Here is a 27,948-nt window from a genome sequence, read left to right as displayed (position 1 = left end):
GTGTTTTTAAAAAAGACTTAAATGTTTAGTAAAGTAGTTTTCATAGTACTAATAATAAAAACAAATAATAAAACGACTTGAATGTTTATTTAAACGGTTGCCAAATAACTCAATTCGGAAAAATATTTTAAGAAAACACTCAAAAATATTTTTTAAAAAAAGGAAAATGAAAAAAGAAATATTACAAAAATTAGAAAATTAAATTAGAAAATGACTTGAATGCGTATTTAAATAGTAAAGTACCCAAGTCAAAAAAATATAAAAACATCCCCAAAATTTTATTTAATTTACATCAAAACATCTTATTTTATTTACTCACAGTGTGTTTTTAATGCAAAAAAATCTTAATTTGTAAAGTAAAAATGTAATGGAGTAAAAAAAAAAGTACAAAGAGAAATAAAACTATATAAAAAAAAGAAGAAAATGACATTAATGTTTATTAAACTTGCTGCCAAAGTACCAATACAGAAAAGTCTTATTTTAAAAGAAAAGGGAATAATTAAACACCCCAAAAAGTGATGCGTGGGACACATGACTTAGTGTTTCAAGTATTCAGATTCTCCCAGCGGTTAAGTTTGCACCGTACTGGTTCCACCAGTCCGGTCCCGGGCTGGTAGAACTGGCCCCTGCAGGACTTTTGCTTGAAGGCAAACTAACAAACAAAGTTTTAATGTTTTTTTTTTTCCTCAAACCTCTCCGCCCTCTAATCACAAGACGACACAAAGAGTCTGAAAGTTAAAATGAGTCAATACTGACATCACCACCCCCTCACCTCGTACTCCATGCGGACGCCTCGGGGGTCGGCCATGCGGTCGCTCCAGTCTCTCTGGAGGATCCTCTCCTGCTGGCCCGACAGGTAGACCAGCTCCTTACTGCAGCCCTGCACGTACTCGTACAGAGAGGCCAGGTTTGCTCGTCTCCGCTGGGAGCTCTCCTGCAGAACACACAACGTGCACGCAAGGTACACACATTACACACACACACACGTCCCTTTGAACTTAACTGAACTCCCTCAAACAGCACGAGTCACACGCTGAGCCCTAAAAGTCCACAAGTGCAAGAAAAAAACTCACATAAAGTTTGGCATATTTCTCTTTGAGGGCGCTGTACTGCTCCTGCGGACAAAGATGGAGAAGAAAAAAGGTAAATGAATCATCCCGCATGTCGTCTCATTGTGGTCTTTTCGTGTCTCTTTGGAATCATTTTGTCTCTTTGTAGTAATTTTGCATATTTTTTTATTCTTTTGTGTCTATTTGTAGTAATTCTGTCTCTCTTCATGGTCATTTTCCATCTCTTTGTAGTCATTTTATTTCTCTCTGTGGTCATTTTGTTTTCCAGTGTTGTTGTTTGTGACCGTGTTCATCGTCTCTACGCAGTTATTTTGTGTCTCTTCATTCTGTGTTTCTTCATAGTCATTTTGTCTCTCTCTGTTGTCATTTTAATAGCTTTTTTTAGTCCCTATGTGTTTCTTTGTGGTCTTTTTGTGTCTCTTTGTGGTCTTTTTGTGTCTTTTTGTAATTATTGAACATCTCCTTGTGATTCTCTTGTATCTCTTTGTAATTTTTTTGCCAATCATCCTGGTCTATACTTAGTTATTTGGGGTGACATTTCCAGGTGAAGGCCAGGGGAGCCCTGAAATTTTGGGCCCCTGGGTTTGACCCCATGGGCCCCTTCAATAGTCCACCCTGGTCCCGCAGAGTGCATATACGTGTTGTTTTGTGCAGTTACCGGTGAAGTGGTGGTGCTGGGCTGCAGCTGGTCGCTGTAGGCCTCGATCTCCTGGTGCAGGATGTTATGTGCTGCTATCTGCTTCTCTAAATCCGTCAGGTTGGGGCCGTATCCGTCTGCATTCAGCTGTTTCTGAAAATGCCACAAATCAGAGAACTGCTCAACCTGTTACTCCTAATAACCACAAGGATGTTTAGGGACCAAAAGCCAAGACTGGCGAAGCTTGAACCAACCAGTTTTTCATCCAGCAGAGGACCCCAGTCGATCTTTTGTTTGGGGTCCAGAACTAGCGGTCGGGAGTACAGCTCCCTGTAGACGCCGCAGTCCTTCACCCAGCGATCATGGAGGTTTTTAACACTGAAAATGAAGAGAGCACAGGAGAGTCTTAATCATCGTTAAGTAATGGGAATGGGGAAATGACACTTTGTGGCGGGCATGTCTTGATGGTATGTGACACATCGAGTTTTAGGCGTGTCAGTCGGCATGCATGCCTGCGTCGGTCTATCTGTGACACCCCAGCATGAACTCACTCTCTCTCGATCTCTTTGGCCTGCGGGTGGTGCAGCCGCTTGGCCTTGTCAACGTCCATGAAGAGGTCCTTCAGCAGCCCCTCGGCCTCACCCAGGTTGTTTGCGTTCTCCTTCTGGTGGATCAGAGGCTGCTTCTTCCTATCACGCTCTGTGTCCTGTGCAAACACACAGAGGACATCGTGTTTGTCAGACTGATGTTTTTGATCCCCGAAGTTTAAAACACTCTGCTTTTTTAATCACGTTTCTGAGCTTGAAGAAAATCTCAAAGTTTTGTTGAATTATGACCCATTTGAAGGAAAACGTCACCTTCAAAATGATGATCTGTATTCAATTATTCACCGTGTGCTGTGCAGAAACTGTGAAGGAAACTTTGTTTTTTCTTGCATGTCTCCACATTTTAAACGAAGAATCCAAAAAAGGCAAACATTCATTATGAATTTAAGTAAAGGGGGCCATGTATTTTTGCTAAAACATTGAAATTTAAAACACATCAGTACAAACAGCCTCCTGCACAGCAGATTAACGTTTCTGGGCAAACGCATGCATAGACAGAAGTGTTTTGAATTTTAACTTTTTTGGATAAATTGCATGTTTGTGAAGCACTGAGCTTATGACTGGAAAAATGTGACAATGTGAATGTGTTTTATTTTTTTTATCCTCGCCTCGACTATATTCTTAAAAAAAGATGCTGCAGATGAAAAACACAAGGGGACCGTATCATGAAGCCTCACATTGTCCAAATTCAAAGTTACCAACAATTTTACAGAAAATAAACACCTCACATCTTTTTCTATGTTGCATTTTTAAAAAATAACTTTTACAATACAGAAACATCTGGTGGTATGAGTTAACCCTTTGAAACCTGGATTGACATGAGTTCTCTTGGGTGGCATTAAGGTAACTTTCACAAGAATTTAACCTTTGAACCTGAGAAGATTTGTGTGATTTTCAGACAATAAGCAACTTGGCAAGAGATACCCCGAAAATCCAAACATTTGGAAATGGCAGCAAAAAATGACCTGAAAATAAGTTGCAAATATTATTATTATTATAATAAATTTATTATTATTATTATTTTATTATCATTATTATTATTATTATCATTATTTCAAAGAAAGTAAAGAGAGAGACAATTATTAGCAAATTATTTTACTACTATAAATGATACAAAAAATTGTTTAGTATAAAGTGCTACAAATTATTATAATTATACATTTGAATTTTCATATTTTTTTACATCATTTACATTTCATTATATATTCCTTTTCAGGTCATTTCCTTGTTTGTTTGTTTTGTTGTGTTTGGATTTTTTTATTACATCTGTCGAGCTATTTTATTGTAACTTTTTTATTAATTACTTGCTTATTTTTTGCGAATTTCTTGTCAAGTTAAAGAGGAAATCGGGCAATTCGCTCAGGTTTTAAAGGTTTTAGAAAATTTATCTTTTTGGATTCTTCGTTCACTGTGGAGGCAAAAATTCAGCCTAACAGAGGGTGAGTAACTGATACAACACAAATGCTTATTTTGAGGTGAAGTTTTTCTTTTAGGTGGTTTGGCGTGCTGAACGCGCTGACTAATGTCATGATATTAGTTCTGGTGGTTTTCTCTCCAAAGCTTCTTTTATTACCACTTAATTTGCATGGAGAGACCAACTCCCTGCGATGTTTATTTAATCAAATTAAAGAGAAAAAAAGAGATTGTGCAAAAAAAACCAACATGGGCTCCAAAACATGAGAGAAAATAGCCCTGAAAAAACGCAGCAAATCGTTTTTTTCTCAGTAAACGGTGGTGAAAACACTGCCGTGTTACGCCGGTGCACAGACTTTTAATACGTCGGGGTTCAGCTCAGTTCAAATAGAAAAAAAAAACTCAAAGTCGTATAAAAGAAAGATGTTCATTTACAGACATTGTGCATTTAAAAACATTGGAAATACATTTTCGAGTTGTAAACAAAAGTCTGTTTTCGCCATTTTTTCAACTGAGAAAAGGGAATTATAATTTAAGAGTGTTGTCCGTTAAAAAAAAATAACGTGTAAAGTGAGAACGAATGTTAAATATAGATGTCTTTCAGTTTCTGGGAGTGAAATTATGGAACGGACTTGTTGCTGAGTTGAAACTGCTGTTTTCTGTTGAGTTTTTAAAACGCCTTAAAATGCTAAATGATTACAGATTATAATGCAAAACTTATTATAGTGTTAAATAATTAATGACTGATTATAGTGTGAAATAACTGAGGATTACAGTTTAGAATATAATGTTTTTTGTAATAATTCTTTAGTTTTGCTTCTTTGGTGTTGCTGTTTTTCGGGGTTTTCTTTGATAAAACAGGCTGCAGTTTTACTTTCTCAGTTAATCGATTGAAAGAAATGTGTGAAACAATCTGTTTCTCGTGACGCGTGAAACCGAAATAAAATTATTCATTCATTCGTTCGATGCAGAAACCACAGCAAAAAAAACGCTCTGAGACTGAACGTGCCTCATGGTGTGTCCATACAGAGATGACACATTATTAACCCTTTTTGTTGAGATTTTATGGTTCAAAACTGATCCAGTAACTGCTTCCAACCATTAACCCTTTAGCATCTGGATCAACACCTGGTTTGTTTGTTTTTTGAAACTTAATAAAATTTGATTAATTCCTTCCAAAAATGGGAAAAAACATACAGAGCGACTTGGCATGAAATGTCCCACGAACGGCAAAAAATAAAAAATAAAAAGGTGACGAAAGCATGATTTTAAACGTAGCTGAGCAGGATTGGTAGATATTATTAGATATTTTTTTTAAATAGAGAAAAATGTTGAAAAAGATACATGTATAATTCTCTTAATCATACATTTGAAATTATATTACAGAAAAAAAAGATATTAAAAATATATACTTACTTTTTTTGCACATTTTCTTATTTTACTTTTCTTTTGCTAATTTTTAAGTAATTTTCTTTTTCAAGTCATGTTTTGCTAATTTCTCGGACATTTCCTCTTAAGTTGCTTGTTGCCCTCATTTCATGTTTTTGACAGAAATCCAGCCAGTGTGCTCAGGTTTCAAAGGGTTAAATAAAGCCGGTTTTCATGCGGTCTTTATTTTGTGAGTGTGGATTTCTTACCGCGTCCAGCAGCTTCTCTGACGCCAGGATGTTCTTCTCCACCTGGTCTGCTTTCGCCTGCATGCGAGAGATCACCACAGCCAGGTCGTTGGCCTGACTCCTGCGAACAAACACCGAGAGACGAAGGTCAACATCGTCCGAAACAAGGACATCGTCTCCGGTCATTCAAAGAAAGAAAGATCTTTTTTTAGGACATTTCTGGGATTTTAGGACATTTCTTGAATTCTAGCACATTTCTAGGATTTTAAGGAGGTTTCTACAATTTGAGGATGTTTAGGATTTTATTATATTTCCCAAATTTTGAGACGTTTCTTGGTTTCAGGACATTTCTAGGATTTTAGGAAACTGGGGTCTTAGGTAGGACGTCTGTCTGGGGCTGCAGAGGATCCTCCATCGGCACTTTGATTTTTAATAAACAAGACGCTGTTTTTTCACTCTGGCACTTTACGTGTACTAAAAGTACAAAATTAATTCCCAATGTGATTATTTCATTTTTATTATGAATTAGAGAATCAGGGGACAGATTTGGACCGTGGGCCGTTAGTTTAGTACGATCACGTTTTCTAGGATTTTAGGACGTTATTGTTAGTTATTGTTTTGCATCTTTTTGGTGATTTTGGTTCCTTTTGTTGTCACTTTGCATGTCCTTGTGCTTGTTTTGCATCCTTTTGTAGTCATTTTGTTTCTCTTGTCATTTTGTGTCCCTTTATAGTGATTTTGTGTCTCTTTGTGATAGTTTTGCATCTTTCTGTAGTTTTTTTGATGCTGTGGTCATTTTGTTTTTCTTGTAGTGGTTTTGTGTCTCTTTGTGATAATTTTGCTTCTGTTTGTGGTTGTTTAGTTTCTCTTTGCATCTCGTGGTAGTCATTTGTTGTATCTTTGTAGCCATTTTTGCATCTCTGTTATAGTTTTGCGTCATTTTGTGTCTCTTTTCAGTGGTTTTGGTTCCCTTTGTAGTCATTATGCATCTCTTTGTGGATGTTTTGCGTCCTTTTGGAGACATTTGGCGTCAGTTGTAATTGTTTTCTTTCTATTTCTTGTCATTTTGCGTCTTTTCCGAAGTGGTTTTGTGTCTCTTTGTTGTAGTTTTGCTTCTCTTTATAGTCATTTTGCATCTTTTTGTAGTCATTTTGTGTCTCTTTGTAGCCACTTTGTGGTTGTTCGGTGTCCTTTTTTAGTAGTTTTTGTTCCCTTTGTAGTCACTATGCGTCTCTCTTTGGTTATTTTGCGTTACATACTAGAGAGAAAGCAGACATTTCTACAGCCGATATCTCCAAAACTCAGCAGCTCACACCAAAACTATTTAGACCGATAAATAGTGCTGCAGCTAAGAGGAGAAATATGTGTTCTCTTTTTGGCGCTGAACTGTCCCTTCAAGCATAAAAGTAGTTTTTTCCCACGACCGGGTTTGCATTGTACGGCCATATTAAAAGAGCTGCTTGTGCTTCTTGACTTAACAGTTAAGTTCCTCCTCGGGCCACTGAGGTTAATGTTCCAGGTGTGAATGAACAAAGACGACTCCTTCACCTGTCTGACACAGTTCCTCAGTGGCGTGTCGCTGATGAACGCTCTCTGCGGACCTGTTTGTGCTCTACGCGTGTTTGTTCTGTCATTCCTGCTCCGCTGTGATACCAACGCCAACTATTTATTCTGACACACCCAGATTGGCACCCGAGGGGACGGCGAGGAGAGGAGGAGTCGGGGGGCAGGAATGCCGTCGGTTTGTAATGAAGACATTCCTGCTGAGCCGAACGTGTCGCACTACGTTCAGCTCTGATCCGGTGATCTGAGTCACTGAGGAGCTGTGACAGTTGTAGTCAGACATTATGGCTCGCAGCAGGCGGAGTACTTCCTGCTGTCGTTTTTATTGCTCCCAGTGGTGGAGCGTAACCTTTTAATCATTATCTTTATTCATTTCAGGTAGCTTACTTTACTCGAGTACTGTAAAACTTCAGCGATAAGCCCAGTCCCTTTTATTATCCCCGTGTTGCCAAACATTTTGACAAATACATTTTTATAGAAGTTCTTTGGACGTAGAAAACCGCGTTGTTGGCGACCTGCTGGAGATAACGTCAGTTAGCTGCTTAGATCACACGTACAAATAAATATCTGTTTAAATTTTTGTCAGTATGGACATGTGACACTCTTCTCCACACTTCAATTATGTGGTTGATTTAACGGAAACTGTGAGCACCAAAGAAGATGATTTTACCGGGACGGTAAACAAGAGAGACGCAAAAAAAGATTTAGAAGACTATTTTTAAAAGCCAAGGAAAAATGTCCACTGAGCTATATTCACAATTATCATAAAAATATATCTTAACATTTTTTTTCAGGTAATTTCTCCCTTCATATTTTTTTAACTTTGTTTGTTTTTTAAGGTTTTGGCTAATATTCAGGTAAATTTCTTGTCATTTCATCTTTTGTTGCTCATTAACTTCCTTCCATGCTTTTAAAATAAATAAATAAATGAATGAATAGAAAAATTATAAATAAATAAAGCAATTTCACCCAGGTTTGAAACGGCTAAATAAATTATTTGACTGTATTTCCCATCTTTGCTGAGCAGTTTTATGTCTCAGATATAAACCTGTTGAGTCCAGCGATTTAAGCATATAATAGCCCGGTTTTTCCTCGAAGTTTTACAGTATTTTGTTTTTTGTGCCGTGTGGAAATATTTCACTGCTGCCACAGCGTTTTAGTTATTTTTGCACGTCCGCCGTACAGCTTTAATACTCTGGAACAGCTATATTGCACATATGTTTTAGTACTTTTTAAGTATTATTGTCATATTTTTATTGTAACTTTTCTATCTGTATTTATTTCTTGAGTCTTGCGGTATTTTTTTCTTCTTTATATGTTTTTGTTGTTTCATTCATGCACCAAAAAGCAAAGTGGAAACTATCTGGTGATAAAAGTTCTGATTCTAAGTAACATTTTCAACGCAGGACTTTTACTTGTAATAACGTCAGTACTTTTACTTCAGTATGGGACGTGAACACGTCCTCCGCTGATTGCAGAGTTTGGAAAGCTTCTTTGCAAAGTTACAAATGTCTTCACACTGAAAGAAGCTGAAAAAAAGCAAAGTTCAAACTGACAGTGTGTGGGGTTATTACAAAATAAAATACAGAAAAAGTCACATGCCAGAAGAAGGAATGCCACTCTGTCGAGTTTTTTTGCATAAAGTGCGCGTGTGTCCACAGGCAAAACATAAAATAACAACAGAACAAACGCCACTATTCATGGGAGCGCGCAGAAACGACAGCTTTGGTTTTGCAGACTCCGTCCAGCAGTCGCTCAGTTATTCAGTCAAACTTTTAAAGCAGCGACTTCTCTGAACATCTGTTAATTAACCCCAATAATCAATACTTGTGATTAATTTGCATATAATTTATATTGCCTGAGCAGGCCGTTGGCGGTCAGGATAAAGAAGAGGCAGGCGGTCAAAGGGGGTCCACTACAGTCCAGAGACAAAGAGCCAAAAGAAAACATTTTATGGCCAAAAGTTGTTTCACTCGGACACTTCACAAAAATAGTAAAAATAAACAAAAAAAACCCCCAAAAAAACCAATTTGAATCGTTTTGCAAAAGAGTCTCAAGTCCCAAATCAAGACTGACACAGATTTTAGGATGTTTGTAGGATTTTAAGCAATTTCTAAGATTTTAGGGAAGTTTTAAGAGTTTTAGTACATTTCTAGAATTTAAAGACATTTCTTGGATTTTAGGAAATTTCTCAGATTTGAGGATGTTTCTCAGACTCAAGGATGTTTCTACGATTTCATCACGTTTCTAGGATTTGAAGGTGATTCTTGAATTTTAGGACGTTTCCAGAATTCTAGGACATTTCAAGAGACACAAGATTTTAGATCATTTCTAGGATTTTAGGCCTTTTCTACAATTTGAATAAGTTTCTGGGATTTTAAGTAAATTCTAGGATTTTAAGGATGTTTCTACGATTTGAGGATGTTTAGGATTTCACGATAATTCCCAAAGTTTAAGACGTTTCAGGACATTTCTAGGATTTTAGGAAACTGGGGTCTTAGGTAGGACCTCTTTGGGGGGTGCAGGGAATCCTCCATTGGTGTTTATTTTGATAAACAAGCTCTATTTTGATGCAGTTTTATTCACTCTGACACTTTATGTACTAAAAGCACAAAAACAATTCCCAATGTGAAGTATTTTATTTCTATTATGAATTAGAGAATGATCGGGGGGCCACCGGTACCCAGTCAGGGGCCAGATTTGGACCGCAGGCCGTAAGTTTAGCATCTCTGGTTTATGGTCACAAGTCATTGATCCAAGTCTTCATTCGTGCCCGAGAGCAACACAAACGCACAGATCGGCCTCTTGCCATAATCACGAACACAACCACATCAACACTGACTCACACACTTCCATTCAGACTCAAGTGTCTCTGACACACACACACACACACACACACACACACACACACACACACCGGCCCTGTCACTCCCTCAGCCCTTCCTGTCCTCTGTCAAACAACCTGCATGCCACGCCCGCTGCCAAGGAGCGCCACATGTATGTGTGTGTGTGTGTCCTCTGCTGCAGCAGTAAGAGATAAACACTTTGAGAGGAGCAGAGTGGAGGTTGCACAATCTCTCCAGTCGTCCACACATTAACTGCCATGTGTCTCTCCATAAAACTGGAGCGATCAGTCCTCTAATCAAACAGCCGGCGACCGGTTCCTCCAACAACAACCTCCTGCACGCCTTCGTTTCTGGGTTAGAGCTCTGAAGGCGCACTGTTGACCTGTCAGCTTAATGAGTCAGAGCAGCGGCCTAATGAGACAACAGGCATCAGTGAGTCAGTCGACTCCGAAGAAACACCCGTTCAGCAAAGACGCCAATAAAAGTGATGTTGAGGAAAAGAGGTCAGGGGAGGAGACGAGAGGACACTCGATGAAGTATGTCCAACATGTGAAGTAATCAATGGGATTATTACGCAGAGAATGAGTGAAAAACAGCAGTCAGATCATTTTTTATGCACTTTTTACCAATGAATATACAGGATCTTATTATCTTATCTTATATACACTGGGGAGGCAACCTTTAAGGTTATTTTACTGCAGATTTTTAAAGATAATCTGCTGGTTTCGAAGTCTTGTTTCCTTTAAAAAATAAATAAATAACATTTATTTTTAAAAGGACTTTTATTTTCTTTAACTGGTCTGATCTTAACTGAACTGAAGAAAAAAAATCTTAAAAATTTTCTGATGATTTTGTTGGACAGAAATTGCTGATGTTTTTTATTTTTTGATCATTTTTTAAAGACAACCAGCATGTTTACTGTCTAAAGGCCTTTTTTTCTTTTTTTTTTTTAAATCGTGGTGATGATTTTTTATGATGATTTTTACACAGTTTTTAAAAAGTGGCGTTATTTCTTCTTTGAAATTTGTGATTTTAAAAAAAAAAATTGGTAATTTTCAAATTTTGGCGATTTATTTTCTTTCCTTGCAGGTTTGGAAGTCATATTTTGTTTTTGTCTTTTTTAATGACTTTAAATTGCACCATTTATCACCAGAAACTGCAAAACCAGAGTGTACCATTAGGTTTTCAAATTACTGACAGTCCTTGAACACACCAGGTGTTACTACACACATTTGTGAAACAAAAACCCTAACTTTTCCAAAACTTTCACGGTATATTTAGTCCTCCAAAACTTTTCCAGGCCATGCTATGGCTCTTCCAGGCTTTTCATGACCACACAAACCCCTGCGTGCGTGCGTGTGTGCGTGTGTGTGTGTGTGTGTGTGTGTGTGTGTGAGACACCTGTGCTGCACTTTAGTACTCGAGGAAATAATAATAAACATAAAAGGCAGAAAACTGCGTGCGACAGGAAGCAGATTTCAGCTCAGCGCGAGACAGCAGCGAGATCAACATAAGACCAGGAAACCTGACACACGCGCGCGCGCACACACACACACACACACACGCACGCACGCACGCACGCACGCACACACGCTGAACTCACCTGGTGATCTTGACATGACTGTTTTCCTTTTTGTTGGACATCTCTGGACGCTGTCCGTCCGTCTGCTGTAATCTGCGGCTGTCTTCAGCTTCCTCGCGCTCCTCTCCTCCTCGCGGCGTGTCTCTCGGTGTGTCTCTCGGTGTGTCTCTCGGTTAAGGAGCGTCCACCTGTCTCAGCTCCTCCCAGACCAGCAGGTGTGTCGTCAGTCAGCAGCGGAGGAGCAGACCGGGCGGAGCAGACCGGGCGGAGCAGACCGGGCGGACCTGTTTCACCGCTGCAGCTTCACACACTGACTGAGTCTCTGCAGCCTGCAGTCAGGAAGCTTTTTACCTGCTTTTGCAGAATTTAAAAATGTAAGAAAAGAAAAAACAAGTGTGAGATTATTTTAAAACACCTCAGAGACACACAGAGTCAGCAGACTTCACACACCTACAATCAAACTCCAGCATTTATGTATTATTACTTCAAATGTGCAATAAGGCTTTTTTTGTGCAGTAGTACTCCAATCTGGCACAAGAATGTACTTCAGGATTAATAAAGTTCTACCTTATTCTATCTTATCTTATCTTAAAGGTGCAATAATTCTTTCTTATTAGTGTATTCACTGCAATATTTTGTGCAATACTTATATTTCATCCACATCATTCCTCTATGCATTACTCAAGTATGCAATATTCCTTATTTCTTGAATGTAGGCCATATTCAACATGTTGTATATTTTGTATATATTCTCATTGCTCTGCTTATTTTGTATTTGTTCATTGTGCACACATGATGTTGTCTTGTTATATTACTTATATTATTTTTATCGTCTTTTATTGCAATTTTTTTTGTAGTTAACCTGCATTTTTGGTGATTATTTTATTTACTTTTATTCCTTTTATTTGCTTTATTCTTGTTGAACTTTTGTTTGACTGTTTTAGACCTTTCTCTGTTTGTTGATGTTTATTTTTTATTTTTTGAGTTCTTGTCTTTGTAAACAACTGTTTTTTAAAGGTGCTATATAAATAAAGTTATTACTGATATATTTAGTTTTTTATATTTTTTTACTTACATACTAGTTTGACACATTGCATTATGGCATAAGGCAGTTTACAGTTTTAGATTTTACACACTTTACACACTCAATCAGCATTAATCTGCGAAAACTTAAATTATAATAAGAATAATGTGATATGACGGTATTTTACATTTAGGATTTTTACACTTAGATACTGAGCATTTTTACTCACTTTATTAATTAATATTTAAATATTTTCCTACTGTGCTAATTGTTTACTCTACTGTATTTCTGCTCTTTATATCTCATATTTTTATATTCTGGTGCAGGTTCTTATTTTCTGTTTGCTATAATTCTGCATGCTGGCATCAGGGCGACTCTAACGAACCGTAATCCCCCAATAAAGTATTTCTGACTGTGATTCTGATCATTTTCTTGATTTTGCACTTTAAAATGTTTGATAAGTTTGATTTTTCTTTTGTTTTTTTGCAGATTGCGTCTAAAGCTGAACGGCTCAGTTATCCGCTGCATGCAGCAGCAGACGTGGCGGAGCATCATGAAATGCTCGCTGTTTCCACACGTATGATCGTGGAGGAATGCAGCAGAACGAGTTTCTCGATGCAGCACAGCAGGATCATCGTGGCTCTGATTGTTTATTGAGACGTGACGACCAAATTTCCATCTTGTTAGTACAAGGTCTGTCAGCGAAGTATGAATTATAAAAAGGAGGGGAAATACACAAATTAAATCATTTGTTCCTATTGATTGGTTAATGATAATATAAAATAATGAGGGCAGCAGGGGGATTGATTTTTTTTTTTTTAAGCAAACTGAAGACTTTACTTTTTAGTCTGGCTTTGATGTCATTAAGTTTAACGCGTCAGGTCCAAGAAAACTTTTGGAAACTAATTTTTCGGGGTCTGGAACGATTTATTTGTCGGTGGAAATGCTCCCAGCGGTTCAAAATGAGGTCGGGGAACGATAGAGTGATGGACAGAGCTACCGTGACGTCACCCACCGGGTTTGTGGATTGCGGTTTTGAAGGTTCGAGTTCGGTATTTCGTCTGTCACTATCTTAATTTTTCGGAGCAACATTTGGGCGACAGCTGTGAGGAGCGACGGCTGGATCTCACTCACAGACTGTAGCGACCGGTGGAGTAAAGTCGGGCATTTTAAGACGGGATCAGCCTCCTCTTAGAGCCAGCCTCAAGTGGCCATCAGAGGAACTGCAGGTTTTGGCACTTTAGCGAGTTTCCATCACAGATTCCTGCAAACTTAAGCGATATTTTCCAAAATGTCGATAAAACACAATAGCGAGACCAACGTGTTTCCATCGAGTGATGTTTGTGATGTTGTCTTCAAAAAACAATATAGCACTTAATCACCGAGGATTCACGTTGTTTTCACACACTCATCGTAAACTATTAATTATCGACTTTTTTGGACGCTTTAAGAATTTCTGTTTTTTTAGGACATTTCTAGGATTTAAGGACATTTCTAAAATTTTAGAACATTTCTTAGATTTTATGACATTTGTAGGACTTGAGGACATTTCTAGCATTTTGGGACATTTGTAGGATTTAAGGACATTCCTACGATTCTGGGACATTTCTCGGATTTAAGACATTTCTGGGATTTTAGGACATTTGTAGGACTTTGGGACATTTCTAGGATTTTAGCACTTAGTTTATAACTCAGGATTTACACTCATTGTCAAACTATTAATAACAGCCTCTTTAGGACATTAAGCCTTTTAAGACATTTCTAGGATTTTAGGACATTTGTATGACTGGGACATTTCTAGCACTTTAGGACATTTTGAGGATCTTGGGACATTTCTCTTTTTTTAGTGCATTTCTAAGATTTGAGGATGTTTCTAAGATTTTAGGACATTCCTCAGACTTTGGGACATTTTGGGGATTTTAGGACATTTCTTGGATTTAGCACTTAGTTAATCACTAAGGATTCAAATTGTCATCGTAAACCATTATGGACTTTTTAGGATGTTTTAAGAATGTTAGGACATTTCTAGCATTTTGGGACATTTGTAGGATTTAAGGACATTCCTACGATTCTGGGACATTTCTCGGATTTAAGACATTTCTGGGATTTTAGGACATTTGTAGGACTTTGGGACATTTCTAGCATTTTGGGACATTTCTTGGTCTTTAGGACATTTGTTAGTATTTTAGACATTTGACTTGAGGACATTCCTAAGATTCTGGGACATATCTCGGATTTTAGGACATTCCTCGCATTTTAGGACATTTGTCAGACTTTCAGACATTTCTAGGATTTTCGGACATTTGTATGACTGGGACATTGCTAGCATTTTGGAGATCTTAGGACATTTCCAGTTTTTTAAGGACATTTCTAGGATTTAAGGACGTTTCTAAGATTTTAGCACATTTGTTGGATTTAACATTTACTTTATCACTAAGGATTCACATTGTTTCCACACTGTCATCGTAAAACTATTAATTAAAGCTTAAGTACTGCGAGGGACAAAGGTCAAGGCGAAGTGAGACGCCTTTGTGTTGCCTCCTCGATCATCACCTCTCTTTTGTCCCGTCACTCACTCCTCTGTGCGATCTTCTACCTGTCAGTTCCTCCTTTAGCCCCTCCCTCTCCTCGCAGGTATGTGGGTGTTGGTTTGAGTAGTAACTGCTCAGGGTGTGTGTCCGACACACCCACAGCAAGCATGAGACGGGGCGGCATGCTGAACCACTTTCTTTTCACTGAGGCGGAAAGAAGTCGCATTGTTTGGCCTCCAGTTCTCACATAATACTGTGCAAAAAAAACACACACACACGAACAAACTATGCATGCAGTGTAGGTTTGCATGTTATCTTCTGCACTTTTGACAGCAGCTGAAGTTTGCGTTCTTCACTGTAGCACAGAGGTCGTTCACAGGGTGTGTGTCTGATAACCGCTGAGACGGACAGGCGCACCAATCCCTGCAGAATAATCATCATATTTCCACCAAATAATTAATCAACAAACAAAACAAACAAACAAAAGCTATGTGAGGAAATCAGGTCAACACACCACAACGTACACCGATGAACCAAAACACCAAAACCAGCCACAGACGAAGAATAACATCGATCATCGTGCAAAGAAACGCTCAGCAGGGACACTCGAGTCCTGACATTCACTCAAAACCAAAAACCACTGAACAACATTAAAAAAACAATTTCATCTAATCTTCAAAGATAGTTTTAAGGATGTTTATCATTTCAAATGATGTCCCTGTGAGGTTAAATGTTGACTAACATTATAATAATGTTAGGAGGTGACAGATCAGAGGATGTTCTGTTTATAAAACGTTCCCACAATGTTACATGACAACATTCAGAATATGTTACTGTTAGGACAGAGATCAGACATTTTTTAAATGAAAATATAATGTGATATGATCACAATTAATAAAAAAAACAACATTTTTTTTATTATTATAGACAACGTTGCCCGAACATTAAGAAGAACGTTCATAAAGATAAAACTTTAGGACATTTCTAGGATTTTTTGGGGATTTCTAGGATTTTAGGCAGTTTTTATGATTTCAGGATGTTTCTACGATTTTGTTATATTTTAGGGATTTTAGGGCATTTCTAAGATTTCAGGTCGTCACTAAGATTTAAGGAGATTTCTCGGGATTAAGCACATTTTTAAGATGTTAGGTTTTAGGACGTTTGTGGGATTTTAGGACATTTTTAGGACACTGCACTTAGCTGGGGCCTCTGTCTGGGGGTGCTTTCACTTTTTTTTTTTTTTTTAATTAAAAAGCTCCATTTTGATGCTGTTTCATTCACTCTGGCACTTTATGTATACTAAAAGTACAAAAACACCAGTGTGAATCGCTTAATTTTTGTATTGTTAATTATAAAATGGTTGGGGGGAGGGGCACCTGGCAGTGTATCAGGGGCCAGATTTGGCGTGCGGGCTGTAAGCTGAGTATCTTTAAAAGCTTCACAAACGTGATATAACTGAAGTTTTTTATCACATGGAGCAGGTGTTCATGCTATTTTGTCCACCCCAGTGTGTAATCGAGCGCAGCCCACCAGTTTAAACTCCACATTGCACAATCCACCAGCGATAAGCACCTGACCTAACGTGCATACAAACCCCCCCGCGTCTCTGCGGCTCATTTTTCCACCGAAGACAGAAAAAACTTTTTACAAGTTCAACATGTTTTTTATGCAAATGTTGCCGCAGGGAGCGGCTGCCGCATATCTGGATGAAGAAAAGAAAAAACAACTGACTTCTGACACAGAACTGCTCAGTATTGACACAGCGTGCGTTCCTCGCATGCTTCCAGGCCACGCTTCTGTAAATATGTAGAAAGCAGTTTAAATCGGCCGCGCCCTCAGCGCTCCTGAGATGCAGGTACTGTTCGCCCACAGATCTAATCTACAGGCGCCGAGGCTGACCTCTGACCCGCTCTCAGGCGTTTATCATCCACGACATTTCTGGGGTGGAGCCGCAGCTCTGCTGCGACACACGCCCACATCCTCACGAGCTTCTCTGCCGCATAAAAATAATAAAATCAACAAACAAATCAGCGACGCCAGAGGTTTAAAGCTGGGGTAGGCAATTACAACTCTGAAATCTGGGCTTGATTTCGTTCAAAACGTAGGAAAAGGTCATCGAGCAATTTCAAATGACAGAAATTAGCAAAATATTAGAAAAGGTAAAAATAAACATTTTTTTAAAACAAGAAAATTGCAACAGGAAAACAAACAGGAAAGCAAAAACATAAAAATGTAATTCAATTTAAAATAAATAAATCACCTGAAAAGTTTGCTTGAAATTTATAATAATTCTGCAAAATAATTTTAAATATATAATAATGATGGTTATAAATATTCTCCAGACTTTTTCCACCTTTAATTTAAAAAAAATAATTTTCTAAATTTACTAGAAGCGATTTCAATCCAGGGAACAAAGGTCTAATTATAGGGTCACTCAGGGAAAAAATATTAATAATTATTTATAATAAACTTGGCCCCTTGGCTTGACTTTGTCCAAACGCAGGTCATTTCACATGAATGAATTAAATTAGATTAATTGTTTGTGGTAAACAGACCCCATAAATTCAATTCTAAGATTATTTAATGCATTTTCAGGCCTCACATTTAAAAACTTTAATACATTTTTTAGATTTTACGGAGCTGCTGACAACCCGAACGAGCTAGTTTTAATTATAGATATCAAAATATGTCATTAAAGCTGCCACCCTACAAGTCATCGGTGCCCGCGTGACGGGCACGAGACCGACAGGGCGAACGAGTTGCCGATCCCTCTCTGCTGCCGAGACACGAGAACAAAGTGTGAGGAGGAAGAGGTTGAACTCAAACAGATTCATTTGTTTTTAGATTTTGTCACAAATGTTTTCACAAAAGCAGAACTGGACAGTCAGCAGAGGGTCGCTGCACATTTCAGGACTGAAATATGATTATTAAATATTTTTATTTTTATTATTATTATGGAGGACAGCTGGTGTCTGAGGCTCCGTGATATCTGAGGCTGTTAGTTTGTGAAACACGACACCTGCTGGACACCAACAGGAACAGCAGCTGTTCAGTTACTATAAACCAAATAACAGAAGTCAACACAAATCCTGCATAACATTAACGTATGTTGCTGATATTTTTCTTTTTTTTAAAAAAAACCAAATCTATTTTTTCTAGATTTTTTTTGTTTTTCTTTGATGTTTGACTAATGCAAACATTTCGCCAAAAACTTAATAGTAGTAATAATGTTACTACCACTACTAATATCTTACTTTTGTGTGCTTATTTTAGGGGACATTTCTTGTAACTTTTTGCATAATTCTGGCTGTTTTGGGGACGTGTTTTAGTTGCTCATTGTCTTTTGTTGCATTTTTTAAAGAGGGATGGGAGCTTGTTTATTTTAGTTAAACCTACAAATTTGTTCAAAGTGTTAAAACAAGTTTTGAGAGTTGTTGCTACTCTAGTGTTGTGTTTTTGTACCTTCAGTACTTTAAAAGTTGATGTCGGTTCCTGATGGTTTTCTCCTGTAACGTGATGGTTTAAAAACGTGACCGAGGGGAATTAAGTGTCGACTTGTGGGGAAAAAATAAACAGTGTTAAAGTTAGAAGATTCAGGAGAGGAAACCTCTTAAATTACTGCATTTACAGGAAGGTTTCAAGTATTTAAGTCCAAGTGAAGTCAGAGGTCACTGGCGTTTAAGTCAAGTTGCAAGTCCTCCGTGATTTTGTCAAGTCTTCGTATCACGTTTGTATCAATCCATAACTGATAAACACGTTTACAAACTGAACAACAAATATCGACATGCAATATCAAGAGTTCCCACACAAAATTCATTCATGCATGCATGCATGCATGTATATACATACATATATACATATACACACACACACAAAATGTACGTGATGGTAAACGTAAAGTCAGATATTAGAGCTGCGTTACATCGACAGCAACAGAAAATAAAGCTGAAAGATTACTGCAACAACTTCATATCACACAGCAAAAATCAATGACTTCTGCAAAATGTTCAATGATTTTTACTACTTCCAGGACTTTTCCAGGCTTGGAAGACACAACTGAAAATTTTTGACATCAAGGTTTTCCATGACGTGAAAATCTTACGAATTTCGTGACCATCATGGAAACTCTGCCACGCTTTGCACATATGACGTCAGCTTGTGTATTCTTTTTGCCGCCTTTCGGGGCATTGCGAGTTTTCCCGGTCAGAAACTAATTTCTCCGATTGTTCCGACGCCAAATGAAGGTAAGTTAATCCCAGATCGCTTCAAAGTTTGGAGGAATAAAAACAAAATCAAAAACATGGTCTCTTTTTGGGTTTTATTTGAAAGATCATGCAGTGCACTTCCAAGTTCGGAGCTTAACATCACTTTCAATGATACACATGAAAAAAATCAATACATTTGTAATTACCTAGTACAAAACATAACTAAACGTTACTGAGGAATGTAACAAATTAAATAGGAAAACAAGTGCGCAACACCACTACTGCTGCACTGCAGATCTTAAAAGGCGTAATAGAGGTCGACGTTGTTTGAAACCCTGTCGTGTGAATACAAAAAAATTCTGGATCAAGTGTAGAACTTAAAACAAGACAAAAAAGCAATAAATTACTTCTTTCAAGTTTGTGGTGTGTTTTTACTGAGAGAACTGAGGAGGCATCGGGTACGGCACCAGCGGCGGGGGGTGCTGCTGCGGCGCCTGTGCCTGGGGGAAGGGGAACGGGGGATGAGCGGCGCCCGTCTGCGCGGCGCCCTTACCGAGAGCGAACTGCTGAGCCTGGAAGTTCTGACCTCCGAAGGCGCCCGTCTGGTTGTTGCTGAAGTTGGACTGTCCGTTGCCGTTGTAGCTGCTTCCGTTGTAGCTGCTGGCGCTGTTGTTGCCCCCGTAGCCTCCGTTCTGTGTGTTTGTGCCAAAGGCTTTGTTTGGTCCGTTGTCAAACCTGCTTCCGTTATCCCGGTCCCTAAAACTGCCAAAATCACGCCTTCCAGAATACCTATCCCGACGGTCGTCTCTATAGTCGCCACCTCTGCCTCCCCTTGAACGACCTGGAAAGGACAACAGATTTTACAGAGGCGCCGCCACAGTTTTTTCTCCTAAAATGTAAACAGTTATTAATGGATAGTTCACCCAAAAATCAAAATTGGATATTTTTCCTCTTAGCTGTGGAGACATTTATCAGTCAGAGTTTGAGATATCGGCTGCAGGGACGTCACTCGGTTTGCTGACGTTACAGCTCAGCCGAGGACGCCGGCAGTGTTCAGCATCAGTTTAAGTTTGATTATTTTAGGAAAAAAAATCATATTTTGACACTCTCGAGTATTTCGATTTTTTGACATAATTACTTCATAGTGTTGATGAATGTTGCATTTAATGCAGAGGGAAAAAAATCTCACCCAGTGACAGATGATTTGATTTTTTTTTTTTTTTTTTTTTAACTAAAAGGCACACGTTAGGTTTGTTAACTTATAACTAAAAAAAACTTTTTTAATGATTTATTTTATTTCTTTATTTTGCACTTTTGTTGTTTTGTATTGAATTTACGACATTTTGTGTCCTGCATCCTTCATTATTTCTCCAGTTTTGAAAATACTCTATACTGTCAATACTGTAATTGCAAAAATATTTCATTTTTAGTCATAACGCCGACCCATTATTATGGAGCAGACCTGGTTCCATCAGACTCGAGGGAAGGCAGATTTCTCCAAAACTCTGCAGCTCTCACAAAAACAGCTGATAAATGGCACTACTGGCTACAGCAAAAACATGCATTTTTGATTTTTAGGTGCACTGTCCGTTTGACAAAAATTGATTTGAGATACAGAAGTTTTTATCGGTGAATGAATCCACCTCTCAGAACAAGCAAAGGAGAGCAGCAGAGAAGTAAAAGCGGCTGCACTTCACAGCACAGTTTCTGTATCTCACCAATTAGATTTACCTCCTCTGTCTTCCGCCATCTGGAGGAGCTTGGGGTTGATCGCCTGGTTGGCCTCGCGGAGCACAGAGATGAGGTCGCTGGCCTGCCTCATGTTGTTGGGAGTGAAGAAGGTGTAGGCCGTGCCTGTCTTTTGGCTACGAGCCGTTCGGCCAATGCGGTGGATATAGTCCTCAGAGTTGTTGGGGTAGTCAAAGTTGATGACAAATTTCACATCTTCAACATCTGTAAGATTGTGTTGCGTTGTGGCATAAAGGAAAAGGAAGAGGACGGCACATGGGAGACGTGCGCCGGCGCCACCACGACAACCAGATCAAAAACAAAAAGGCCAAGTTAGTGCGGTCGGGAGGTCGGCTGGCAAAGCCACAAAGCTGCAAAAGACTAGCATTAGTCAAAACCGTAAACATTCAACTCCTTTCAGGGACACTACGGTGGGAAAAGAGAAACAATGCACACTCCATCAGCTTCCAATCCAGTGGGATAAAAATAAAAACCCACCCCGCTAAACACTGCCAACCACCCTCGGAAAGAATGGATCAGAAGTCTTACCATTTTTTGGAGTATGCATTAGTCCATTCCCATTGCAGCACACGCCCCACATATTGTCAAGAGACCCACAGGAGTCTCTACAGTAGGGCTGCTATGCACACTACTGTCTCCTAGTGTTGTTGAGCTAGCACTTAACCGAGGTCCCTTTGTCAGGCTCCAGAGACGCTCACTACAAAGCTCACACTGCAGAGTCTCTTGCCAGAAAAACCAAAAAAAAAAAAAAGGGTAGCTCTGAACCAAAGTGCAGGATGCCTACAAACTGTGCACTCTGCACGGCAAGATTCATCCAGTGTTCACTTGATCAGAACGTCTCTCGTTGGCAGGTCTCGACATGACTTTGAAACGCAGGCGAGGGAGGAGTGTGAGCTTGGATTTTTTTTTGTCCAAGGGTGTCCAACTTAGCATGTCCCACTGTCACCAAAAGCGCCAGTAGCCATGTCATTACAGAGGTGAGGGTATGATCGATCGGACAGACTGCTCTTCCGGCACAAGTTTAGAGCGTTAACGCCACCCATGCTTTTACAACCAACAGAAAGCGCCTTCCAAACCACTCAAATAGCTTGCAATGCGAAAAATATATAAATATATGTAAAAAAAAAACGTACATGCAAGACAATCAGAGACTAGCTGGGCTTTGAGCTGGGACAGTTAGAGCCTGGGTGTGTGAAGCAGTCCAAACCATTGCCAGAGAACAGACCAGCATATGGGGGAGGAACTGTGGCCAGCCCTCAACTCGCCCCCCGTGATTTGTTTTTTTTTAGGCAGGCCAGCGCGTTATGCTGCACTTTGCCTGGTCACCTCTGTATATCTGCACGACTGGGAGACCCGTGCCTCGCCAGTCAGGACACCTCCAAGAATCCTCCTTCCCCCTCTGGAGACCTGGGCTTGTCATGCCAAGGCCCTGCCACACAGACTGCTCCTTCGGGTCAGGGGAGAAACTCAGAAAGAAGCAGAAGAGTTAAAGAAAGCAAAAACACTTTCTTTTTTTAAAAATACATTAAGAGTATGAAAACCGTTTTAGGGGGGATACTGACCTAGACCCCTGGAGGCGACGTCTGTGGCAATGAGAATCGGAGCCTTTCCGTATTTGAACTCTGAAAAATAAAAATAAGACATGATCAAACACTCTGGAGGCTGTTGTGTCTAAATGACAAACACTGGAACATCGTAAACTCGCTGATTCACTGCAGATGCAAACTTACCGTTAAGAACCCAGTCTCTCTCCTGCTGGCTTTTGTCTCCATGGATTCCCATAGCGGGCCACCTAACGAGATCAAAGGTTTTTCATATTAATTAATGCAATATTTTAGTATTTGTTTATTTGACAAGGACAAATGCATAAAACACTGATTCATACATTAAATACTATAATAAAGAAATTGTTAAAACATCGTCTGATAAGTCAGTAAGCTCAGTCCCCATAAACAGTATTTTTCATTTCTTACCCGTCCCGCCTCATCCTCCTGGTGAGGTCATCGCAGCGTCTCTTCGTCTCTACAAAGATGATGGTTTTGTTCTCTTTCTCGCTCATGATTTCCTCCAGCAGACGGATGAGTCTTTATTAAATAAAACAAAAAAGACAGTTACTATAATTGCAAAATCTTTTAAGAGCTATTATTAAAACCTCAGCTTTGACACTCACTTGTTCTCCTTCTCTCCGTCGTTGCAGACGTCCACGATTTGCAGGATGTTGTGGTTGGCGCTGAGCTGCAACGCCCCGATGTTGATCTGCACGTAGTCCTTCAGGAAGTCCTCAGCCAGCTGGCGGACTTCTTTGGGCCAAGTGGCGCTCCACATCAGAGTCTGACGGTCGGGCTGCAAAAACACGAGAGTCATTAAAACATTCCCCCAAAGAAAAGAAAATCGATGCATTTGACCATGAAAATATTGGCGTTTGTGCCACTGTATGAAATCTCAAAAACAGATTTTTCTCAATTTGTTTACCTAAAGAATCCTACATATACTTTGTTACTACACATTGTAATTCCTTTTCTCAGAGATGAAAATGTGGTTTGATGTAGGTTGACTGTGATAAACACAAACACTGATAGTACCATTTTAGCAGCATTTAAAAAAAAAAAAAAAAACACAGCTTCATGCACACAGTGGCTATAATGTTATTCATACAATGAGTTTTCATGTTTTTTAATGCAGTACATCACCTCACTAACAGTATCATTCACAATAAAATGCAGAGAACAGAATCAGTATCTATCACCTGTCACATCAGCAGATTCATGCCGACACACCGCTCTAACTGCTGATTATTCATTTATTTAAGTATTTCACTTCTTCATGCATTTATAGCCACAAGCTCACCCTGATTTGGTCGACAATTTTTCGGATCTGTGGTTCAAAACCCATGTCCAGCATTCTGTCAGCCTCATCCAACACCAGGTAAGTGCAGCGACGGAGGTTTGTCTTTCCGGCCTCGAGGAAGTCGATGAGCCTTCCCGGAGTGGCGATGCAGATCTCCACACCTTCAAAAGACGAGTGTTGATGAGAACTAAACTCAAGACATGTCAATCTTTTAGGTGCTGAGCTAAAATAAATAAAAATACCTCTTTCCAGGTCACGGATCTGCGGTCCCTTGGGCGCTCCACCGTAGATGCAGGTGGACTTTAGGCGAGAAGCTCTGCCGTATTCTGCAGCTACCTGTTGCACCTGCTGAGCCAGCTCACGGGTCGGGGCCAGCACCAAACACTGTAAAAAAGGAAATAATGACATTTTAAATACACAGACTACACATTTCAGTTCCAGTGTTTGAGACCATGCAGGTTTCAAAGTCACAACAAGGCACCGGCGACTTCCTGAATACCCTCCCAAAATACAGGAGCACATAAATATAGCAAATTATGTTTATGTTATGGAAAAGATTACTCTTTCTCTTCGTCTGTATGTAGTTTTATCTTGACTGAAATGTGCTAAAAGTACGTAGGAGAAATGTGACGATGCATTAAATCATCGATACTTACAATGGGACCATCTCCGCGCTCCAAGAAAGGCTGGTGGCAGATGTGCACAATTGCAGGCAACAAATACTGCAAAGCAAACACACGAAACAGTCACTTCCACGAGCTTAGCTTTAAAGTGTAACCTTTAAAACATAACATCCTGCAAGATGGATAACGTGGACTCGCCCTGCCCATCCTTACTGCCTAAACAATAACTGACCTTCATTTTGCTGTTTGACTGATCAAAGTTAAAATCACTCTTTACGTAAATTATTAAGTGCTGTAGTAAAAATAAACTGCTTATAACCAGTCATGGATGAAGTACATGAGAGGCGTACCTGAGTAGAAGTACAAATATCTTGCCAGAAAAAGACTTTGGTAGAAGTTAAAATCACCTGTTGACCCAACCTACGCACACTGGTAAGATTTCTTTAAAAACATCAGAGCAGGAACTGAACAAGAATTGGAAATAAGAAAATTGTCTGAAAAATTACAGAAAATGGTTTAAAAAAAAATTCCACTTATGTTTGAAAATATCTTATAAACCTAAACTATTTAAGGTATTTTCCCTGTCACCCTTTACCATTTTTTTTGCAGTTTGCAGGATATTTCTTGCCAAGTTGCTCTTTTTTGTGTTTTTGAAAGAAATCAAACCAATCTCCTCAGTTTTTAGGTTTAAATTCTGATGAAAGATATCCAAATGCAGTAAAAGAAAACTGATAATTCAAGTGTGTATAGAGAGAAGTAGTAAAACATAACTGATCAGACGCGTCAGAACAGATATTAAGCAGCATTTATTGATCAAAACTCAAGTCAGAAAACAGGAAACTTACAGAAAGCGTCTTGCCAGAGCCGGTCTGTGCGATTCCCACCATGTCCTTTCCGCTGAGAGCCAGAGGCCAGCCCTGAGCCTGGATGGGCGTCGGGTCAGTCCAGTTCTGTTTGTTGATCACATCCATCACATACGCTGGAGACAAGAGGACAAACATTAACTCTTTAAACCCTGAAACAGCACCAGTTTTCTCTGGCTGTGACGATTAACAAACATCAAAACCTCTAACAACTGAAAAAAATGCAAAGTAGACAAGATGACAAGAATACGGCCCAAAAATTAGCTTTAAGTTTTACTTCAGCCATACAGACAAAAGTGTGAAGGATATAATGCAAACTGTTCATTTATAGCCTCGTATGGTTCTCAAAAAATGGTACAATGCAACAAATGCAATGTATTAGTAACATTTTCAGCAGCAAGTTTTATTTTAGTTTAACATGTTCACTGTTTGTTCTCGTGAAACATTGTGGGAGCGTTTTTAAGGGGAACTATGATCTGTCACCTCTCAGCACCAACATAACATCCTCAGTCTGCTGCTGTTAAAACATTACACCTTATTTAACATATAACCTTAAAGGAGCTTTATTTTAAATAATCCTTAAAATGTTCTTTGAACATTTAATTGAATGTTTTTCTTCATAACATTGTTGCAACTTGTAATGAGTGTAATGAAACTTTCCCCATTAGCTTGGTAACAACACTGTAAAAAAAAAAAAAGACTACCTTTGTAAACAAAATAAGACTTTCAACAAATTTTAGACTTTTTAAGGCCTCATTTTGAGAACAATGAATTACAGGCTTTTAACTGAGGTCTGTCTGTTACAGATATTAGTAGTTAAATCAAACCTATAGATGATATTTTGAACCACTATGTTTACAATTTTAATGAAAATGAAAATATTGTCTCCCCAAAGCCCAGGATGCCTAACGTGTTGCCCATGTGTCAGCTGATGGGGATCCTTTAAACAAAGAAAATTGTCTTGCCATGTCTTTTCCATGTTGTTTTTTGAAAAAAAAAATCAAAATTTCTCGGGTTTCAAAAGGTTATCTGAGATGCAAAGACCTTCCTCTGAGATTTATTTCACACTTTAAGTTAAACTTACATGGAAAGTTGGCCTCGTGGAACTTGATGATGGGATTTGGGCAATCTCTCCCCTTAAATGTGATGGTTTTGGCTCTCCGGTACTGTTCGACTTCTTGCTGCAGATAAGAGAAAGCACGGCGATGTTCAGGATTGCATAACGGAAACACGTGCAGGAGGAACACATTGAACACAGTGTTATGTAACATTAGGTGGACGGACCACGCTGACTACATACCGGAGACCTCCGCGCGACGTCGGCGTGCTGCTGGTAGAAGTTCTTCTCAAACTTTGGGAGTTCGTCGAGGTTCCACTGCTTCTTCCGCAGCCGTTCGCCGGGGTTACCGAACTTTCCTCCGCCGCCGCCTCCGCGGTTGCCACCAAAACGGGGAGGGCCGCCGCCATACCTGCAATTAAAGTCACAAAGTCAGGCTGCACCCACGCGAAACATTCACGGCGGTGACATCAACGACGACGGCTTTTATAACGAGCTGAGGTCTAACTGCGTCACTCTGAAAACACGAAGCTGTCATATACTTTCCAGCCAGCAGAGGAACAATGGAAAAAATCAGCCGGCATTTTGTGTCCGCATTCACGGTGCCACATGGCGAAAAGCCGACTAGCCAGCTGAGTTAGCGGCGACGTTAGCCGCCGAACTTTAGTACGTTTCAAAAAACAAACGATCTAAACAGTTAAACTGTAAATAAGGGTGTGTTTTTATGTATATCGCGGTTAGGTGTTAGCAGCCATTGAGCTACCCCTGAAGCTAACGAGAAGCCGCCGTGCCGGGGCACGAGGCCAAACTAGGCCGCGAGCCAAAGACAACGGGCCATCCGCCCGGCGCCTCGCGTCGACAAATAGAGCCAGTCAGCCTCTTAAATTTGTACTTCATCTGTCGAAAATAAAAAGCAAATCCTAATTCCTATCATGTTATCAAACATTTAACACTTTTTCAGTTCGTTTTTCTTTAGTCTCGTCGACGAATCAAACGAGGCAGAAACTCGTTAAAACCGTTAAAAAACCGACTCACCCTCTGTCTCTGTCTCTGCCGCGGTCTCTGTCGGAATATCCAGGCATATTTTTTTTTAAGTAAACAAGTTTAATAAAAATAAAAATAGATAAATATCCTTTTTTTGCTGTGGTTTTTGACTTAAAAAAAAATCCCGACCGGCCGGCAGCGGTGAAATGCCGGTAATGTGAAAATGAGGCCCGGTTTATATGGCACGAGGAAGTCACTCTTCCGATGTATTCATCCGCCGCACGTTTTTTTTTTTCAACTTCAACTCCTGCCGGCTGACAACATAGACCCGCTACACACCGGTGAAACCGCGCGTTAAATTCACTATAAATTTAATCGAAAATACTATTTATTTATCCCCTAATCACCCACTTGCTGTATTTTCTAAGATAAGTTAGACAAACGAAAAAAAATCACACGCGAGGTTTATTCAAAATCATTCACAAACACAATTTATGTAACGTTTTAGCCGATCAGAAGGGAGTTTAAAACGTCACGTAAACGTTATATGTAAATACGTTTTGTTTTTTATTTCCGACTGAACGCGTTTCCGTTTGATACATTGTGTTATTTCAACAAATGTCCGCGGAAGGATATGTACGAGACAGACAGAAAGTGGTGATCCGGCTCTGACGAGGCTTTCCGTCTATTACTGTAAATGACGTCATCCGGACCAACCCAAACATCAAAAGGG

General features: G+C 39.3%; 2 protein-coding genes across 3 annotated transcripts in view; both read right to left on the bottom strand.

Moving 5' to 3' along the window:
* LOC121956325 (phenylalanine--tRNA ligase alpha subunit-like) overlaps window positions 1-11,537 on the bottom strand; it is a 24,737-nt gene extending 13,200 nt beyond the window's left edge. The window contains exons 1-7 of the mRNA XM_042504471.1: window positions 11,354-11,537; window positions 5,363-5,462; window positions 2,259-2,413; window positions 1,962-2,085; window positions 1,729-1,860; window positions 1,074-1,115; window positions 773-934 (exon numbers count right to left, since the gene is read on the bottom strand). Of these exons, the coding sequence (XP_042360405.1) occupies window positions 773-934; window positions 1,074-1,115; window positions 1,729-1,860; window positions 1,962-2,085; window positions 2,259-2,413; window positions 5,363-5,462; window positions 11,354-11,394 (756 nt within the window). The 5' untranslated portion in view covers window positions 11,395-11,537. The remainder of the gene's footprint in view (window positions 1-772; window positions 935-1,073; window positions 1,116-1,728; window positions 1,861-1,961; window positions 2,086-2,258; window positions 2,414-5,362; window positions 5,463-11,353) is intronic.
* A 7,654-nt stretch (window positions 11,538-19,191) lies between these two features.
* Window positions 19,192-27,410, bottom strand: ddx5 (DEAD (Asp-Glu-Ala-Asp) box helicase 5). Of its 2 annotated transcripts, none has more exons than XM_042504292.1 (13): window positions 27,267-27,406; window positions 26,475-26,643; window positions 26,259-26,355; window positions 25,157-25,290; window positions 24,345-24,410; window positions 23,931-24,072; window positions 23,689-23,849; window positions 23,012-23,184; window positions 22,815-22,925; window positions 22,572-22,633; window positions 22,404-22,463; window positions 20,824-21,045; window positions 19,192-19,933 (listed from the first exon to the last, which is right to left on the bottom strand). In XM_042504292.1, exons 1-13 carry the CDS (start codon window positions 27,311-27,313, stop codon window positions 19,524-19,526), a joined length of 1,854 nt encoding a protein of 617 aa, XP_042360226.1. In that variant the 5' UTR covers window positions 27,314-27,406; the 3' UTR covers window positions 19,192-19,523. The 2 variants fall into 2 exon arrangements, with proteins under 2 accessions (XP_042360226.1, XP_042360227.1); XM_042504293.1 differs by having other exon boundaries at window positions 19,812-19,933; window positions 20,811-21,045; window positions 27,267-27,410.
* Window positions 27,411-27,948: the final 538 nt, after the last annotated feature.

This window comes from Plectropomus leopardus, chromosome 17, assembly GCF_008729295.1.
Source record: "Plectropomus leopardus isolate mb chromosome 17, YSFRI_Pleo_2.0, whole genome shotgun sequence".
Taxonomy (NCBI): domain Eukaryota; kingdom Metazoa; phylum Chordata; class Actinopteri; order Perciformes; family Serranidae; genus Plectropomus; species Plectropomus leopardus.
Note: the sequence above shows the minus strand (reverse complement) of the source record. Positions and strands in the feature narration are given on the sequence as shown.

What these genes read in the sequence shown, in the direction of transcription:
- ddx5 (XM_042504292.1), bottom strand. Translation starts at nt 27,313, where the DNA reads ATGCCTGGATATTCCGACAGAGACCGCGGCAGAGACAGAGACAGAGG. An exon ending in GAGAGACTGGGTTCTTAACG is followed by an intron (nt 22,464 to 22,571) that starts GTAAGTTTGCAT and finishes TTTATTTTTCAG; the next exon opens with AGTTCAAATACGGAAAGGCT. An exon ending in CGTCGCCTCCAGGGGTCTAG is followed by an intron (nt 21,046 to 22,403) that starts GTCAGTATCCCC and finishes ACAATCTTACAG; the next exon opens with ATGTTGAAGATGTGAAATTT.